The sequence below is a fragment of the Myxocyprinus asiaticus genome, chromosome 38 (assembly GCF_019703515.2).
Source record: "Myxocyprinus asiaticus isolate MX2 ecotype Aquarium Trade chromosome 38, UBuf_Myxa_2, whole genome shotgun sequence".
Lineage (NCBI taxonomy): Eukaryota > Metazoa > Chordata > Actinopteri > Cypriniformes > Catostomidae > Myxocyprinus > Myxocyprinus asiaticus.
Window position 1 is genome coordinate 33,830,931 of NC_059381.1, and position 20,624 is coordinate 33,851,554.

At 41.6% G+C, this 20,624-nt stretch overlaps 1 protein-coding gene across 4 annotated transcripts in view; it reads left to right on the forward strand.

Moving 5' to 3' along the window:
* LOC127429346 (gamma-aminobutyric acid receptor subunit alpha-3-like) overlaps positions 1–20,624 on the forward strand; it is a 327,245-nt gene that overhangs the window by 209,640 nt on the left and 96,981 nt on the right. For all 4 annotated transcript variants that reach the window (XM_051678328.1, XM_051678324.1, XM_051678325.1 and 1 more), the window contains one exon: positions 19,024–19,106. In XM_051678328.1, coding sequence (XP_051534288.1) covers positions 19,024–19,106 — 83 coding nt within the window. The remainder of the gene's footprint in view (positions 1–19,023; positions 19,107–20,624) is intronic.

Genomic DNA, 20,624 nt, shown 5'->3' on the forward strand with positions numbered 1-20,624 from the left:
ATGGAACAATTTGAGTGTGAGTAAATGGCAAGAAAAAAATAAATAAATATGCAGTTCCCACCCATATTACTAACCTTTGTAACCCTTATAATGGTCTGAAGATGTATAATTGTTTATAACTCTTATACATAGACTTGTTATTGTCAATGTTAATTAAAGTAATAATCACCCAAAACTGATAATTCTCTCACCATTATCTTTATGCCTTCTCAAACTCATGACTTTTTCCCACAGAACACAAGCAAAGATTTTTTTATTTAGATATGATGTGAAAGTAAATCTTGGCATCTGCACCTTCCTTACACAATTATGCATACACAGAGTGTGTGTACTGAACATGTACAAACACAGACAGTGTGTACAGCACATTGCGTAATCCAAAAGTGAGGAAGTGGAATAGAGCTTCAAATCTGGATTCTGCAAGGAGACTGCAGATGTCGAGATTTACAGTGAAAAAGTAATTACATTTGGTATATTCTCATCTAAAACCTACTGTATCAGTTTAAATGATATGAATTAAACCACACGAGTTGTATGGCGTATCTTTATGCTTTATGTCCTTTTTGGAATTTGAAAGATTGAACCCTTTTCTCACTGTATGGATATATTCATATCATACCCCAAAAATATTTTAGTTATTTTAGTTTATTTTTAAGATATTCACATTTCAATTTCATAACAAAATTCCATCAAATTGAACTGTGTAATCTTTCATAAATAAAACTTTATTAAATGTAAGTTTTATTCATTTTAATTTGTCAAAGATTCCTCAATTTGATATGATGGATTTATTTAATGTAATTGAAATACGTCAATCAAAAATAGGCCAAAATAGTTTTTTTGAGTGTATCACATCAAAACTCTTTGTGTTCTGTAGAAGAAAGAATACAAGTTTGAGATAGCATAAAAGGTGAGTAAATTATGGTAGAATTATCATTTTGTATTAACTATTCCTTCAGCACAAGGGCTTTGTCACATTTAAGAGATCTTAAAGAACACTGGCAAAGCCTGTTCCAGGAAAGAACAGTGAGATGTTGATTTTTTAATTTTCTAAATGAAACATAAAACTGTAAATACAACTTTTCAGCTCATTCACCATTCAAAATGGGAAAGGCTTAAATTATTCTGTATTAAATTAATGCAAAGTCTGTTAAACCAAGAAACAATAACAAACAACTAAGATCATAATACCTTCAAGTCGTGAATCCTGAGAATCTCAGCAAGTGCATCAGAAGTCTTTTCTGTATTTGATGCCTTCTGACGATATAAAGTCATCAGGTGAAGTCTGTGGCGGTCAAGTTCTCTGCATAGAACGTGTTTGGAAGATTCTGGTTTGTAATGCGCTGAAACTCAGTCTATATAGACCCAAAATATAGTGACAAGAAAGAAAAATTTCATTCACAATGGATTGAAAAGACAAAATTGAGAATATACAGATTGCAATTTCACACATAATATAAAAGTACAAACGAAAAGCTGGCCAGTGCTCAAGGATCACTCTCACTGGAGATGCATCGGTAATGATCCCTTTTGTAGACATGGCATCGGAGTAACTTTTGAATAATGATGACTATGTTGCAAAGTTACAGTACGTGAGTAACTGTGTTGTGGATGGAAATGAGGCTGTACACAGTTTACAGTACCAAGCCATTCCTTCAAATTATTAAACTTCTGTATGAACACAACAGTTCAGATAAAGGCACCTGGCATTTGAGACATTATTTCTCTTAAACTTGCTTGGCAGACATTGAGGGTAACCAATTAATTTCAGTGTTCCTCATATTTATAAATATACATCAATGGTTATTATACAATGTAAAATACAGTTACATGTATATTTGTTACCTACCTCAGGAACTTGTACCATGTGAAAGTTAGCAGTTCATTTACACAACAGCAACTGATTAAAAATTTATAAAATTTACACTGGCAGCCAAATGTTTGGAATAATGTACATATTTTGCTCTTATGGTAAGAAATTGGTACTTTTATTCACCAAAGTGGCATTCAACAGATCACAATGTATAGTCAGGACAATAATAACTTGAAAAATTACTATTACAATTTGAAAAAAATGTTCAGAACTTCTTAAACTACTTCAAAGAGTTCATAAAAAAAAAATCCTCCATGTGCAGCAATAACAGCTTTGCAGATTCTTGGCATTCTAGTTGTCAGTTTGTCCAGATACTCAGGTGAAATTTTACCCCATGCTTCCTGTAGCACTTGCCATAGATGTGGCTGTCTTGTTGGGAACTTCTCACACACCTTACAGTCTAGCTGATCCCACAAAAGTTCAATGGGATTAAAATCCATGAAACTCTTTTCCAATTATCTGTTGACCAATGTCTGTGTTTCTTTGCCCACTCTAACCATTTCTTTTTGTTTTTCTATTTCAAAAGTGGCTTTTTCTTTGCAATTCTTCCCATAAGGCCTGCACCCCTGAGTCTTCTCTTCACTGTTGTACATGAAACTGGTGTTGAGCGGGTAGAATTCAATGAAGCTGTCAGCTGAGGACATGTGAGGCATCTATTTCTCAAACTAGAGACTCTGATGTACTTATCCTCTTGTTTAGTTGTACATCTAACCTTCCACATCTCTTTCTGTCCTTGTTAGAGCCAGTTGTCCTTTGTCTTTGAAGACTGTAGTGTACGCCTTTGTATGAAATCTTCAGTGTTTTGGCAATTTCAAGTATTGTATAGCCTTCATTCCTCAAAACAATGATTGACTGATGAGTTTCTAGAGAAATCTGTTTCTTTTTTGCCATTTTTGACCTAATATTGACCTTAAGACATGCCAGTCTATTGCATACTGTGGCAAGTCAAAAACAAACACAAAGACAATGTTAAGCTTCATTTAACGAACCAAATAGCTTTCAGCAGCGTTTGACATAATGGCGAGTGATTTTCTAGTACCAATTTATCAATTTAGCATGATTACTCAAGGATAAGGTGTTGGAGTGATGACTGCTGGAAATGGGGCCTGTCTAGATTTGATCAAAAATTACTTTTTTCAAATAGTGATGGTGCTGTTTTTTTTTTACATTAGTAATGTCCTGACTCTATTTTATCAATATAATTAAAGTAACAGTTTCCTTCCGAAACAGAACAATTTGTACAAATTTGAACTCAAAACCGTCGATCCCAAAAGAGCTGCTTAATCCCATGCTGAGTCAATTAATTAAAATACTATCCTGTGGACCAACAAAAATACTCTTTAGATAACTGTTGTGGTACTTTTTACTATCAATATTCTAAAATATCATCATTAAACTGAAGTTAATGTCTGTAAACTGTATATGCAATGATTAGTTTGATTACCTAAACCAGCCACTCACATCGTCTCCCAACAACAAGTACTTGTTTGGGATATTTATGAAACATTAACACATATGGATAATGTAATGTATGTAATTTCACATATTTAAAAAAAATAACAACACAAGTTATGAATAACCATGTAATAACTTTTGAATCCAGTCGGTGAGAAGCGAAGCAAGGACACACCTTAATGGCGGATTCTGAACGTTCGTTCATGATGTCACTAATGAGGAAAACCCGCCACTAGAGAGCATTTTTTACAAATTGAAAAATATAATTATTACTGAATCTGTTACCTAAAGTTAAATTAACTCAAAACATTGATTTTAGTTTAAACTAATTAAAAAAAAAAACAATTTCTGCTAATTTAAATCTGTTAGAGGTTAAGACTTTAAAACTTCAGTTTGTTGAACACATTTCGAATAAAGAGTACTTTGTTTTTTTAAAATAAATAACACTGTTCAGGTTTACAATGCAAGGAATGTACAGGTGCATCTCAATGAATTAGAATGTCATGGAAAAGTTCATTTATTTCAGTAATTCAACTCAAATTGTGAAACTCGTGTATTAAATAAATTCAATGCACACAGACTGAAGTAGTTTAAGTCTTTGGTTCTTTTAATTGTGATGATTTTGGCTCACATTTAACAAAAACCCACCAATTCACTATCTCAAAAAATTAGAATATGGTGACATGCCAATCAGCTAATCAACTCAAAACACCTGCAAAGGTTTCCTGAGCCTTCAAAATGGTCTCTCAGTTTGGTTCACTAGGCTACACAATCATGGGGAAGACTGCTGATCTGACAGTTGTCCAGAAGACAATCATTGACACCCTTCACAAGGAGGGTAAGCCTCAAACATTCATTGCCAAAGAAGCTGGCTGTTCACAGAGTGCTGTATCCAAGCATGTTAACAGAAAGTTGAGTGGAAGGAAAAAATGTGGAAGAAAAAGATGCACAACCAACCAAGAGAACCTCAACCTTATGATTGTCAAGCAAAATCGATTCAAGAATTTGGGTGAACTTCACAAGGAATGGACTGAGGCTGGGGTCAAGGCATCAAGAGCCACCACACGCAGACACTGCAGTTGTTGTATTCCTCTTGTTAAGCCACTCCTGAACCACAGACAACGTCAGAGGCGTCTTACCTGGGCTAAGGAGAAGAAGAACTGGACTGTTGCCCAGTGGTCCAAAGTCCTCTTTTCAGATGAGAGCAAGTTTTGTATTTCATTTGGAAACCAAGGTCCTAGAGTCTGGAGGAAGGGTGGAGAAGCTCATAGCCCAAGTTGCTTTAAGTCCAGTGTTAAGTTTCCACAGTCTGTGATGATTTGGGGTGCAATGTCATCTGCTGGTGTTGGTCCATTGTGTTGTTTGAAAACCAAAGTCACTGCACCCGTTTACCAAGAAATTTTGGAGCACTTCATGCTTCCTTCTGCTGACCAGCTTTTTAAAGATGCTGATTTCATTTTCCAGCAGGATTTGGTGCCTGCCCACACTGCCAAAAGCACCAAAAGTTGGTTAAATGACCATGGTGTTGGTGTGCTTGACTGGCCAGCAAACTCACCAGACCTGAACCCCATAGAGAATCTATGGGGTATTGTCAAGAGGAAAATGAGAAACAAGAGACCAAAAAATGCAGATGAGCTGAAGGCCACTGTCAAAGAAACCTGGGCTTCCATACCACCTCAGCAGTGCCACAAACTGATCACCTCCATGCCACGCTGAATTGAGGCAGTAATTAAAGCAAAAGGAGCCCCTACCAAGTATTGAGTACATATACAGTAAATGAACATACTTTCCAGAAGGCCAACAATTCACTAAAAATGTTTTTTTTATTGGTCTTATGATGTATTCTAATTTTTTGAGACAGTGAATTGGTGGGTTTTTGTTAAATGTGAGCCAAAATCATCACAATTATAAGAACCAAAGACTTAAACTACTTCAGTCTGTGTGCATTGAATTTATTTAATACACGAGTTTCACAATTTGAGTTGAATTACTGAAATAAATGAACTTTTCCACGACATTCTAATTTATTGAGATGCACCTGTATTTAAAAGTAATTCCCTTATTTGAAAGCCAGTAACTGTAATCTGATTACAATAATTTAAATGTAACGCATAATACTTTTTGGCTTAAAAAGTATTTAGGTTACAAAAACTAGCTACTTTGTAGTTAGATTACACCAAACACTGCTCTTTAGATAAGAAAAAAGCTCCATCACTCTCCAATTTGGTTCCACTATTCACACTGAGAACACAAACTCTGCTCAGATTTGCCAAGATGCCAACATATGCACTCAAAAGTCAGATATATGTGTCTATTTTTACATCTGAGACCAAACTGATACATAATTGAGAGATTTATCCATCAACTGCAACATAACTGAGAGCTCTATCAAGTCTCCTGAGATATGAAAAAGCAACTTCTGAGCAATGCAGTTTTCCTCTGAGGTCATAGATCTTGGGTCTAGTCTAATTGTCACAAACCATGTTTTCTGTAGATTTTTTTCCACTGATTTTTTTTTGTTTTTTGTTTTTGTAAAGACATATTTTCAAATAATCTTGTCATCTGAAGGCTCCACACCAAGGTACACAACCGTAAAACCTATGAATGCACTGTACTTCTATCCCTCACAGCATCGTTTTCAATCTCGTGTCATTAAATATGGTGTATCTACACTGACTAAGGTTTATTAGGTCCATTCAGTAATGCAAATCTGTTTTATTTAAAAGTATAATCGTTTAAAATGTTGTACCGTTAGGACTACAACAAATTTCTCAAAGTAACATACCTCATAAATTCTGACAGAGCCTGCCTGCACTTTCCACAGCTCACCGGCTCTCTGCCTGTTCCAGACAACTCAATCCAGCCCTGGGGTGCAGTTAGCTGGAGGTGTAGGATGGACAGATGGTTACACTCGTCCTAACAGGCTTCAGGGACCTCTCACCTTGCCAAAATCAGCACACAGGAATGTAGCTGGAGGAGAGACAGCTGTGCTCTGGCTGCAGTGTGGCTTTTACACGTACCATTATCTTTGAATCAGGCCTGAACAGACAAGATGCAATGAGCACTTTTTTGGTTTTATGATGAAATTGAGAGACTAAACTTTGATAGGGGATAAAAGGCAGCTTTGTTGGTCTTGGGGGTTGGATCTGTGCATGAGATCGTATGCCAAGCACGAAATGCAAGTTAAAATTGGTTTTGGCAATCTACTGGTCAATTAACTGGTAACTTTTATTCAGAAATAGCAACATACAACTATTGGACTCAAGATGGCGCCGAGTATGGCTGCTGCGTTGCGAGCTCCGACACAACTTAGCAATGGTTTGTTTGTTTTGTTTACAATTCTTATGTTTTTTGTCTTGGATGTTGTCTGCCTTATTGTCTACGACAGACAAACACTTTTGGACATTGGCTCAGCGATCTCACACCGTAAACCGGACTTCACATTCCTCAATGCCGACCCGCTGTTTACAAACACGCAAGCGGAGCCCTTTGTCTGGGCAGCACGGCTGCGGAAACGCAGGAGGAAAAGGGGAAACAGAGCCGGCGTTCTCATCAGAGTAAGACGCCGCGCAAATCGACCCCCGCTACCCACTATTCTACTGGCAAATGTTCAGTCTCTGGATAACAAGCTCTGCGAGCTGAAAGCGCGGATCTCTTTCCAACGAGAGACGAGGGACTGCTGCGTTATCTGCCTTCCGGAAACTTGGATGTCTGCGGAGATTCCAGACTCAGCCATTGAGCCCGCGGGGTTCTCCATGCTCCGAGCGGATAGAGCGAAAGACCTCTCAGGTAAAACTAGAGGAGGTGGTGTATGTTTTATGATCAACAAATCCTGGTGTGATCAGAGGAACGTACATTCTATCAAGTCTTTCTGTTCTCCTGATCTGGAATTTCTTATGCTTCTGTGTCGACCATTCTGGCTACCGAGGGAATTCACAGCGGTCATTATCACTGCTGTGTACATCCCCCCACAAGCCGACACAGACCGGGCACTCAAGGAACTGTATGGGAGTATAAGTGAGCAGGAAACCACGCACCCTGAGGCCGCGTTCATTGTGACCGGGGACTTTAATAAAGCCAGTTTAAAATCAGTCGCACCAAAATATCACCAGCACATTAGTTTCAACACACGAGGGGACCGGGTTTTGGACCATTGCTACTCTCCGTTCCGGGATGGCTACAAATCCCTCCCCCGCCCACCATTTGGCAAATCGGACCACTCTTCCATTCTGCTTCTGCCCGCTTACAGGCAGAAACTGAAACAGGAAGCACCCACCCTCAGAACGATCCAGTGCTGGTCGGACCAATCAGACTCTACGCTACAAGACTGTTTTGATCGCACGGACTGGGAGATGTTCCGGTCCGCCTCTGATGACGACATCGAGCTTTACGCTGATAGCGTAATGTGCTTCATCAGAACGTGTGTAGAGGAAGTGATTCCGACCAGAACTGTGCGAATCTATCCGAATCAGAAGCCGTGGATCAACAGCGATGTTCGCGCAGCACTTAATGTGCGGACCTCCGCTTTTAATTCCAGGAACGCGGAGGAGCATAAACAAGCCAGTTATGCCCTCCGAAAAACTATCAAAACAGCAAAACGCCAGTACAGGAGTAAGATTGAAGGACAGTTTAACACCACCAACTCTAGAAGCATGTGGCAGGGAATTAACATCATCACAGACTTTAAAGGGAATAAAAATTCCGCCATGAACACCGCTGCCTCTCTACCGGATGAGCTAAATACTTTTTATGCTCGTTTCGAGGGAAATAACACCGCCCTCGCGGAGAGAGCTCTCACGGCCGAAGCTACAGAGGTTAGTTCACTCTCCGTCTCTGTAGCGGATGTAACCCGATCCTTCCGACGGGTGAATATCCGCAAAGCCGCGGGTCCAGACGGCATTCCGGGCCGCGTCATCAGAGCGTGCGCGAACCAGCTGGCTGGTGTTTTTACGGACATTTTCAACCTTTCCCTCTCTCTGTCTGTAGTCCCCACATGCTTTAAAACATCCACCATTGTGCCTGTTCCAAAACAATCGAAAATAACTTGTTTAAATGACTGGCGTCCTGTTGCACTGACCCCCCTCATCAGCAAATGTTTTGAGAGACTAATCAGAGATTACATCTGCTCTGTATTACCACTCAATCTTGACCCGCTGCAGTTTGCTTACCGTAACAACCGCTCCACTGATGATGCCATTGCATCTACAATACACACTGCTCTCTCCCACCTGGAAAAAAAGAACACTTATGTGAGAATGCTGTTTGTAGACTACAGCTCAGCATTCAACACCATAGTGCCCTCCAAGCTAGATGAGAAACTCCGGGCTCTGGGCTTAAACAGCTCGCTGTGCAGCTGGATCCTGGACTTCCTATCAAGCAGACGCCAGGTGGTTAGAATAGGCAGCAACATCTCCTCATCACTGACCCTCAACACTGGAGCCCCGCAGGGCTGTGTTCTCAGCCCACTACTGTATTCCCTGTACACACATGACTGTGTGGCAACACATAACTCCAATGCCATCATTAAGTTTGCTGATGACACGACAGTGGTAGGTCTGATCACTGACAATGATGAAACAGCCTACAGAGAGGAGGTGCACACTCTGACACACTGGTGTCAGGAGCACAACCTCTCCCTCAATGTCAGTAAGACAAAGGAGCTTGTGGTGGACTTCAGGAGAAAAGACAGAGAACACAGTCCAATCACCATCAATGGAGCACCAGTGGAGAGAGTCAGCAGCTTCAAGTTCCTGGGTGTCCACATCACTGAGGAACTCACATGGTCCGTCCACACTGAAGTCGTTGTGAAGAAGGCTCATCAGCGCCTTTTCTTCCTGAGACGGCTGAGGAAGTTTGGAATGAACCGCCACATCCTCACATGGTTCTACACCTGCACTGTGGAGAGCATCCTGACTGGCTGTATCTCCGCCTGGTACGGCAATAGCACTGCCCACAACCGCAAAGCACTGCAAAGGGTGGTGCGAACTGCCAAACACATCATCGGAGGTGAGCTTCCCTCCCTCCAGGAAATATATACAAGGCGGTGTGTGAAAAAAGCTCGGAGGATCATCAGAGACTCCAGCCACCCGAGCCATGGGCTGTTCTCACTGCTACCATCAGGTAGGCGGTATCGCAGCATCAGGACCCGCACCAGCCGACTCCATGATAGCTTCTTCCCCCAAGCAATCAGACTTCTGAACTCTTGATCTCCCACGATCAAAATACATCAGCCCTGCACTTTATTACTCTTTTATTTCACACCGGACTGTCATAAATTATATTACTGTCATTATATTATGTCTCTCTTAACAACTGACTATCAACCGACAGCCTGAATGTCAATACAGTACAATACTGTACATTCTATATATATACTTTTTTTCATATATATTTTAATTTTTATTGAATAATGTGTATCTATATAGTATCTATATAGTAAAAAAAAAAAAAAAAAAAAAAAAAAAAAAACAGCATATTGTATACTGTGCAATGTATGTTATTATTGTATATTGTTGAGTGTAATTGTGTATAACAGATGTTTAAATTGTGTTGTGTTAATTTGATGTTTTAAGTTGTGTACTTATGTATAACAGATGTTTAAATTGTGTTGTGTTAATTTGATGTTTTAAGTCGAGTTTAATTATGTATGACAGATGTTTAAATTGCGTTGTGTTAATTTGATGTTATTGTAAATTGGTATATGTCTCATCACTGTCACGACTGCTATGTTGATCGGAACTGCACCCAAGAATTTCACACACCATTGCACTTGTGTATATGGCTGTGTGACAATAAAGTGATTTGATTTGATTGATTTGATTTGATTGAAATTGTCGGAATTTAAATGCAAAAGTAATGGTCTCACCCTTGCAGTGTTGGGGAATCTACTTTGCAACTGTAGCTTTCCAAGCTACAAGCTACTCATAACTTAAAGTAGTTAAACTAAAGTCAAGCTACTCTTTTTAAAAAGTAGCTAAGTACTGTACATTAAAGCTATTTAAAGAATATAAAGAATATATTTTTAGATATGCAATTGGATGCCACAAATACGTCTCGGTTACTCTCATAACCTCCATTCCCTGATGGAGGGAACGAGATGTTGTGTCGATGTAGTGACACTAGGGGTCGCTCCTGGGAGCCCCAAAAACTTCTAGTCTTTGAGAAAAAGCCAATGAGAATTGGCGAGTGGAATTTGCATGCCACTCCCCCGGATATATGGGTATAAAAGGAGCTGGCTCGCAACCACTCATTCAGGTTTTTTGCTGAGGAGCTGAGATGAGGTCCCGGCCATTTCAGCGGATAGTACAGCATTGTGGCAAGAGGGATACAATGTCTCATTCCCTCCATCAGGGAATGGAGGTTACAACAGTAACTGAGACGTTCCCCTTCTGTCACTCACTCGACGTTGTGTCGATGTAGTGACACTATGGGTCCCTATAGAAAAACGCTACAACAGCTGGACCGTGTTACGTGAACTGCCGATGGAGGTGCAAGCAAGCTTCTGTGTGCATAATAGCAGGTGCATCATCCCGCACGTAACCTCCCCCAATGCCCCACAAGAGGGGGGGAAGCGACATAACTAGCGTGTGCCAGCCGCTGCCTTTTCTCTCTATGTTTTCTCTCCACAGAGTATTAGATTCAGCTGGGGCCATCTAACACTATTGCACGTACCAGGGAAAGTGTTCTTTTCCTTTCCTATTCTTTCAGGGGGAAATGACCCCACGGAGACCACATTCTGCCCGGAGGAGAGATAACATTTGGCAAAACGTCACGTGGGCTCACTAGCCACACATGGAAGAGGCACGGTGGTAGGTCCTGCCTGAAAGGGGAGGAACTCTACAAACACAGTGACTGGGGCAGAGAGGGCTCTGCCCAAGGGAGATGCGGGTCTGCTGACAGGGAGACCGTACCACAGAAATACATCACAGGGGGTTACCGGAGTAATCGGCACCTGTGGAGCACCTATCCCAGTACAAGGCATATTAGTACCCGAATTCCTCTGCTGAATTCGCAAGCCACAGGGCTAGGGAGGAAGGACATCCAGGGCTAACGGTTCGTGAACTCGCATGAGAGAAGAAGCGCACGTCTTTGCCTCACGCAAGTGATACACCTGGCCAGCTGTTCCGAATTACCAAACTTACCTGTTCGTACCTGACAAAACACGGGACAAAACCGCTCAACCTGGAGATTGTAATATATCGCAAAGGTATTGGGTGTTGCCCAGCCCGCTGCTCTGCAGATGTCTGCTAGAGAGGTGCCATTAGCCAGTGCCCACGAGGATGCCAGACTCCTAGTAGAGTGTGCTCGTATTCCCAAAGGGGTGGGCATGGCCTGGGCCTGGTATGCCAGAGAAATGGCATCCCCGATCCAGTGGGCAAGCCTCTCTTTGGAGACAGCATTCCCTTTCCGCTGTCTACCGAACCAAACAAAGAGCTGCTCAGAGCATCTAGAGCTCTGTGTGCAATCCAAATAGATACGCAAAGCACGCAACGGACACAGCAACAGTAAGGCTGGGTCTGCCTCCTCCCGGGGCAGCTTCGCTTGCAGGCTCACCACCTGACTCCTAAGGGGTCATGGGAACCTTGGGCACATAGCCCGGTCGGGGTCTCAAGACCACGTGAGAACACTCCAGATCAAACTCCAGGCAAGTGTCTCTGCCAGAGGACACCTGCATGTCCCAAACCCTCTTGATGGATTTCGTGAGCACAGTCAGGAGGGCCGTCTTCAAAGAGAGGGCTTTCAGCTCTAGTGACTCTAGTGGCTCAAGCGGGGCTCTCCGAAGGCCCAAAAGGACCATGGAGAGATTCTGAGGGAAAGAGGCATAGCCTAGGAGATTCAGCCTCCTGGTGCCTTTCAGGAACCTGATAATGAGGTCGTGCTTCCCCAAGGACTTACCGTCTGCCGCGTTGTGGTGCGTCGCTATGGTGGCCACATACACCTTCAAGGTGGAGGGGGACAGCCGCCCCTCCAGCCTCTCCTGCAGGGAGGGAAGCACTGACTGACTGCACATCTCTAGGGGCCTTCACCTTGGGAAGAACACCAATTTGTGAACGAACGCCACTTCAGGGCAAATAGCTGCCTCATAAAGGGAGCCTTGGCCTGAGAGACCGTGTCTACCACTGCCAGTGGTATGCCACTTAAAATTTTCCACGTCCCATCCAGAGCTTGCCAGACATGGAGATTCCAGAGGTCTGGGTGTGGGTGCCAGATAGTCCCCATTCCTGAGAGAGGAGGTCCTGCCTCAGGGGAATCTGCTAGGAAGGGGCAGTTACGAGGAGCGTGAGATCTGAGAACCAAGTCTGAGTGGACCAGTACGGCGCCACAAGGGTGACCTGGTCCTCGTGCTCCCTGACCTTGCACAAAGTCTGTGTAAGTCGGCTCACTGGGGGGGACGCACATTTGTGCAGCCCCCGGGGCCAGCTATGTGCCAGCGAGTCTCTGGCGAGGGAAGCCCCCATTGGAGAATACCAACGTGTGCAGTGGGAGGATTTCTGGGAAGCAAACAGGTCTACCTGTGCTTCACCGAATCGACTCTAAAAACAGCTGGCCTACCTGGGGGTGGAGTCTCGACTCACCCTGAGCATCACCCGTCGTGACAGTGCGTCCGCTGTAGGCTCTAGTCGCAGCTGTGAGTGGCGCCCCAAGCCCAGGAACCAGTCATCTAGCCGCGAGGGCTCAGGGGAGGGTGGAGAGTTCCAGTCCAACCTGAAACTCACGCCGGCTCGGGCAAGCATGGCAGTTAGCTCTGCGTCGGCCTCAGACTGGGCGGGCAGACCCGAAGGTGGCAGCCCAGTCGAGTCCTCGGCATCCGACTTCGCCAGTGCGTCATCCTGCTCACAAGCCCCGAGAGAGATGTTAGGCTGGCCGTGAGGCGAGCTTGTCTCATCTCGGAACTCGACGGGGGCAGACGAGCATGCTGGGGAATGGGAGGTCCGCGGGGAATTACCCAGTGAGACCACGCCCATTGAAATCGCCTTCAGCGCCAGCCGGGCCGGCCTCGTACCCGTAGGTAGAAGGCGCAGTGCAGGGGGCGGCTAGAATGGCTTTCCCTCGCAGGAAGGAAAGCCGCGATCGCAACGTCAATTCTCGCAATGAGAACACAAACCATCCACGAATGCTGCCTCAGTGTGAGCGTGGCCCAGACACGTGAGGCAGCGCACCGTGGCCGTCGGAGGCGGAGAGATAACGATCACACAAAGACGGAAAGGCATCTTTAAAAAGACGCATCTTTAAAAAGACGTTCACATCACGTATTTGAGTTGAATGGACTGGCAGTGGAATTCAGCTTGCTGATACACAACCGCTCGGCTCCGAAGAAAAAAATTGAATGAGTGGTTGCGAGCCAGCTCCTTTTATACCCGTATGTCAGGGGGAGTGGCATGCAAATTCCACTCGCCAATTCTCATTGGCCTTTTCTCAAAGATTAGAGGTCTTTGGGGCTCCCAGGAGCAACCCATAGTGTCACTACATCGACACAATGTCGAGTGAGTAACAGAAGGGGAACACAGTGTTTACAGTTTTTAAGAAAATTAGCCTATGAATGGCTTACTTATAGCTGTCTCAGCATATTAAACTGGGATAAAATAAGTATTTTAACACCAAAAAAGCTGCATACTTTAGCTTTAATATACACAAATAAAACTCATAAAGCTCAACACATTATTTTACATAATGTAATTGAACTACAGTGAAAGCAGCAATTAACTAAATATTTAACTAATATATTAACTAAAAAAAAAAAAAAGGCAAAGTCCTTTTAATGCTGTGTGGGGCTCAGGTAAATCAGTTAATCATATATGAACTATTTATTTTAGATGAACTATTTAAAAGAACTGACTGAAAATTAACCAGAGTTCCCAGCGCTAAATATATGGGAATTTACATAAACTGTCCAAAAGAACCGATTCACTTAAATTAAATGGTTTTCCTAGCACTACACGAGAGAGAGAGAGGACGGTTTAGGTGATTGTTTGATTACTCCCTGCTTTGTTCGCAATACAATGAGACAAATGTAGCATTTTGTGATGCTACAGCGCTACTTAAAAGTTTAGTTAAGTTAGTAGTGTTGCTACTTTTAGATAAGTACTCCCCAGCACTAGCTTCTTGAAGACAAAGCAGAATAATAATAATAATAATAATAATAATAATAAATAAATAAATAAATAATTATTTGTTGTGAAAAACTAATTTATTTATTTTGATGCAAAAAAAAAATAAATAAAAGAAAAATAAAATGTACTAACATAATGCATAATGAAATAATGCAAAATAGAGTTTCATGGCCAGTAAGAAATATTTATGTGAAGTACATTTTCTCAATTCAGGCAGGTGAGGCGGTTAGTTCATTTTGATCCTGCATGTACACCCAGGGTAAAGACTTTTAAAATCAAATCCCTGTCGTTGGCCTTGTGTAAACTTCTCTGGGAGCAGGTAATTTGCTGAGGATCGCTGGGTCAGTATGTTATTGAGGAGCTGAGAAAGAGGCTCAGATGCTGAGAGTGCCTGAGACAAAGCGCAGCATTGGGGGAAAGCCCATGGGGACCTGCATGCCCAAGAGGCCAGCAACACTCACTGACCGTGAAACTGACAAATGGCCAGTAAAGCAGCCGCAGTGGCGTGCATGCGCACTGACAGGCCAGCTGAGCTACGTGACCATGGGCACACATGTGCACACAGAATTAGTGCTGTTATGCCAGCTTTCTGTCACACACTCTGATAATACCATACACAAACCCTCCAGTAGAGTATGTATTAAAAAAAAAAAAAATAGCCGTAAAGATTTTGTCACATCCTTGATACAACTTTAAACACAGTCACACTCATGAGCTGTTATATCTCAATATTTTTCAGTCTTTTTACAATATTCAATATAGGGCAAACTGCAAGTTGTCACTTTTTATTTGAGTGAATATTTCTCAGGGTAAGTCACTTTCTGCATATACACTACCGGTCAAAAGTTTTGAAACACTTGACTGAAATGTTTCTCATGGTCTTAAAAATCTTTTGAGCTGAAAGCGTATGCTTAAATGTTTGAAATTAGTTTTGTAGACAAAAATATAATTGTGCCACCAAATTAATTTATTTCATTATAAAAGCAAAATGTAATGAAAAAAAAAAAAATGTTTTTGAAATTGATGAGTTGGACCAAATAATAAAGAAAAGCAGCCAATAATTGCCCAACATAGATGGGAACTCCTTCAATACTGTTTAAAAATCATCCCAGGGTGATACCTCAAGAAGTTGTTTGAGAAAATGTCAAGAGTACATGTCTGCAAATTCTAGGCAAAGGGTGACTACTTTGAAGATGCTAAAATATAACACAGTTTTAATTTATTTTGGATTTTGTTTAGTGACAACATAATTCCCATAGTTCCATTTGTTATTCCATAGTTTTGATGACTTTACTGTTATTCTAAAATGTGAAAAAAAAAACAATTAATAATAATAATAAGAATATATATATATATATATATATATATATATATATATATATATATATAGTATATATAATAAAGAATGAGTAAGTGTTTCAAAACTTTTGACCGGTAGTGTACACATACCTTAAAGTCTTGGCTACAAAAAAGCTGTTGAACATTTTCACCGTTACTGCACAGGAAAAAAGATACAGTTCATTGAACATATGTTGAACTTTTGAGACAATATGCCCCAATAGCAGGCAATTTAACAAAATATTTTAAAATATGGAAAACCCCACACTGGGACTTCCGTGAACATTTATGAGTAGTGACAGAATTAATTGAACCAACTCCACTACCAACTTGAACACTGTTGGGCCAAGGTAGAGACAAAGAAGGATTGCGAAACTTGTCAAATGACGCAGTCTTTAAGAATTTCTATGGCCAAATAAAAAAATCCAGACTGATCACACTGGGAATTCACGATAGTAGATTGAATGTTTTGCTGCTGAAATCGGTCTGTGGTTACCGAAATTCAAATAACTGTCCCCATTGCCAGAAGCTGGAAGTGTTGTTGACCGTATGGGCATGTGTGAGCTCCAGTTTCCTGGTGAAATATCCACAGGGTGGCGCCAAACATGAGTTCTGTTTTTAGTTGTAAATGATGTAATAGACCAGTCCTTTGGCAACGTCACCGCTTACGTCTCACACGGAAGTGGTGGCAAAAACCATGCGTAAACAGTAAACTTATATCGGATTCCGTTGTTGAAAAATGATTTTGAGGGCTCTTATAGACATCTGGGCATCAAGCCATTAATAGAGCTGACTGGACTGAGGAGATCATTTCAGCTCATGGCATTACATTAAACATTTATAGCAAATATTATTACAGGTATGTTATTAACTTAAAGTATATCCTTATAATAATTGTATAGCGAAGAATATCTCTGTATTCATGATGGTTTTGTGTCGTACTTTAGTTTAATCGTCTAATCTGTCAAATCAAACACAACTGTTTGATGGCTTTCTGCCACTACTTCTAGAAGCCATATCACCCTGTAGCTCAAGACTGGTTGCCTACTGAAGCTAAGCAGGGCTGAGTGTGGTCAGTACCTGGATGGGAGACCTTGTGGGAAAACTAAGGTTGCTGCTGGAAGAGGTATTAGGGAGTCCAGCAGGGGGTGCTCAACCTATGGACTGTGTAGGTCCTAATGCACCAGTATAGTGATGGGGACACTATACTGTAAAAAAGGCACTGTCCTTCAGATGAGATATTAAACTGAGCTCCTGACTCTCATTAAAAATCCCAAATTGGCCCTTATCAATCATTGCTTCCTAATAATCCCCATCCATTAATTGGCTCTATCACTCCACTCTCCTCTCCACTAATAGCTGGTGTGTGATGAGCGTACTGGTGCACTATGGCTGCTGTCGCATCACCCAGGTGGATGTTGTACACTGGTGGTGGTTGAGGAGAGTCCCCTGCTCACTGTGTAAAGCACTTTGAGTGTAGTGGCAGAAAAGTGCTATATAAATGTAACATTTATTCACCACTTACTGCGCATGTGCTGAAATTTTGTAAACAATGGGATTGGTCTATACTTACTAACCCTACTTCTAAACCTCAACCCTAAACCTAACAGTCAGTGAAGAAAAATTTAATTTTAAAGCGAAAATGCAACTCCCGAATTTCGCTTACCATTGTTTATGTGAATGCAATTACTTCCTGGTTTCCATGGGGCCAGAACCCGTGTCTCGGAGGCTGCTCACGAAACGCAGTCAGTAGCGGCAGTGTATTTCCCACGCACTTGCTGATAATCTATCAGGTGTTCTGTTTTTTTTTTTTTTTTTTGTATATCACTTTCAAAACCACTATAAATATTCAAAGTATTGCCCAAAGTATTGCCCAGCCCTGTTAGTCCTATTTTATGCTTACGACACATCTTGTAATGTAATGACCTTTACTGTTCACACTCACTTATATACTCAGCAGCACACACTACACTTGCTGTCTGCTTCTGGAAAATCATGTCACATCCTTTCCAGAGCTGTAGATTCTCAGACTTGACAGGCACAGGATTCTGCCTCCGGTTTCACAGCCACAGCCTTGGAGAGGGTCAAGGAGGAACGCCACAAATTCAGACAGTACTACATCAATCTGAAGAGAGGAGCACAGAATAAATTACCACCTGTGGTTTTGTGCAGACATCCGTTGAGTGAATGAGAAACAAGCCAATTGTACCTCGCAGCCAATAAACTGTCTGCGAGACGACTTTGATTCACCTCAGTGAATAAGGCTTTGACACTCGCTAATTAATAGCTTCAGGGTTCTATTTATAGGTCAATTTACCTGACGCTGTGCGAGCTGTCGGCTTGTGACTCAGCTAATTTCCAGCAAGGGCTCATAAAATATACACACAAGGTCTTGTCCACTATAGCATGTTCGCCTTTGTATTTTTATACATTTCCATTAAAATAGTATCTTTGAAGCAATGGTCCTTTATTCATGTTAATCTATGTTACATTTAGCTGAGTGTTAGATACTGTGAATGGTTACAGTACAGACAATTAAGTAGTTACAATTAAGGTGGCTACACACCAGACGAGAGGCGGCCTGACACGTCACGGCTAGGACACAGCACAGGTATCAAGCACAGGGCACGTCGATGCGGTTCAGGTGGCAGACAGTACACACAAAAGTTACCAAGGTTTTTCCCTTCTTCAAGAATGAACAAGGCTAGAGTAAATAATAATTCCATTGATAATGATTTGGGTCGAATTTAATGGAAAATATGTGAGTTGCGCTCCGTGGTGTGGCAGAAATATGAGCAGCATCCGGAGTCATAGGTGGGCACCGGCGACAGATGCCGAGCGGCGGCGGCGGTGTGCATACAGTCATAGAAAACAATTGTTCCAAATTTTAGAATGCGCCATGTCATCCGCCAGATGCGACCAGCGTGCGTCCCCCTTTACTGTCTGTTTTTCTTTAATGTTTTCTATCTTAAAGGAAAATGTAAATTCTGTGATAATTTACTCACCCTTATTTCGTTCCAAACCTGCATCACTTTCTTTCGTATGCGGAGCAAAAAAGGAAAAATTCTAAATCAATATATCAGTCTATTCAATAAAATGCCTCCTCAAAAGTGGGTGTCTGTGGGGTTTCAGTAGGGTTGCAATCCTCCACAATCCAATGCAAACTCACATTTAGGTCTGACACTCCACCGTTTCAGGTTGATTTTAAATGTATTCCTCTCTTTCCCTGTCTTTGTTCCTATGTAGATTAACCATCCACGCTGAGTGCCCCATGCATCTGGAGGATTTTCCCATGGATGCCCATGCCTGCCCACTGAAGTTTGGAAGCTGTAAGTGTTCACTGTCTTTCTTTTTCATTTCTTTCTTTATAGAGTCCAGTAGCATAGCCAGAAGCATTTGATTGGGTTTGCCAGGATAATTTTTTTGACTGACCGAGCGGATTTACTGCTTTTCTCTGTCACATAATTGTTACCATTGTTGCCAGTATACATACAACCATACTGCAGGAGCAGAAAAATAATAATAACAACAAATGAGCTGTGTTCCAAATCACACATTTCTGCACTATTCTACGGCATTTTGTAGAGTAAGTAGTGAGAGTAGTGTGCTCACATTTAAAATGCAATGAAATGAAGAGTACTACAACTACGTCAGACAAGCAAAATCAGTGGGCATGGCCATGAAGTTTTGTTATTTTTGTGCAAGCATGCTCTAAGTCTTAGGCGTAAGATGAGGAAATTGCACGCTTGACGTGCCAATGGGCCGGGTCAAGTGCAATTTAATACGTAGGATCTTCTCTGGTTATTACACCGTCTGCGTCCTATTAAATATTCTATTTCCTGTCAAGCAACATTGATATAAATGAAGACAGCCCATTCATACGAATTTGGTGGTGTGAATGGGCTGCATGCAATGCATCGACTGCGTTGGGCTGTGATGAATACATTGTATATGTTCTCTGTGGCCTCTTCAGGACTGCTGCCTCTCATCCTGCTAGCCCGTGTCTCACCTGATGAAATATTTTTGCTGTTCTCCCATTGTTCATTGTTTTGTAATGTACATATTTGTTACATGTTTCTCTGTTTAATGTTTTATGTTTCATTTCTGTACAGCATCCTTTAGCTTTGGAAAGGTGCTATACAAAATAAACGTATTATTATTATTATGAATCATATTGATCTACTGACACACAAATCATGGCTAGTATTAAAAGTGATCAATAGCTCTTGGTGGAATCCCCAAACTGCAATTGCAGGAACTGACTTTGACTCTGACTTTGTGTCTTAGCACAAAACTTTTTTCTCAGGAAAATTAGCAAATTGCTATTTGTGCCACTTCGTTAACATACAACATACCCACAGTTTGCGCGCATACACCCACAGATAGTGCAAACAATCCCATCAACGCCCACTTGCGCTTTACGTTGGCACAAAAATTGCCCTTAGAATTAGAGCTCTAACGAAAATTAGATAAGACTAAGTGCACAGTCATGTGCGTAGTGCTGCGCCTAACACGGTCACAAAAATAGAGCCCTTGGACTTTGGTTGGCTAATGTGCTAAAGCTAGCGGCAACACATCACGTTTGAAACGTCATATTCCTTCAGCTGAAAAACAGTGAATGTGTCCGTGTAGTAAAACAAACCTTTGTGTTCCATTTCAGATGATACTATTCTTTGAAAATGTATACACTAGATGTAAAGTACTTCATTTTAGACACAACTATGGTAACTATTGTAATATATATACTGCCCACTTTTTTATTATTGTTGAAAAGGGGTTAGGTTTAGGAGTAGAGTTAGGGGATCTTAAATATCAATAAAATATTAAAAATGTAACTCTAAAAATAT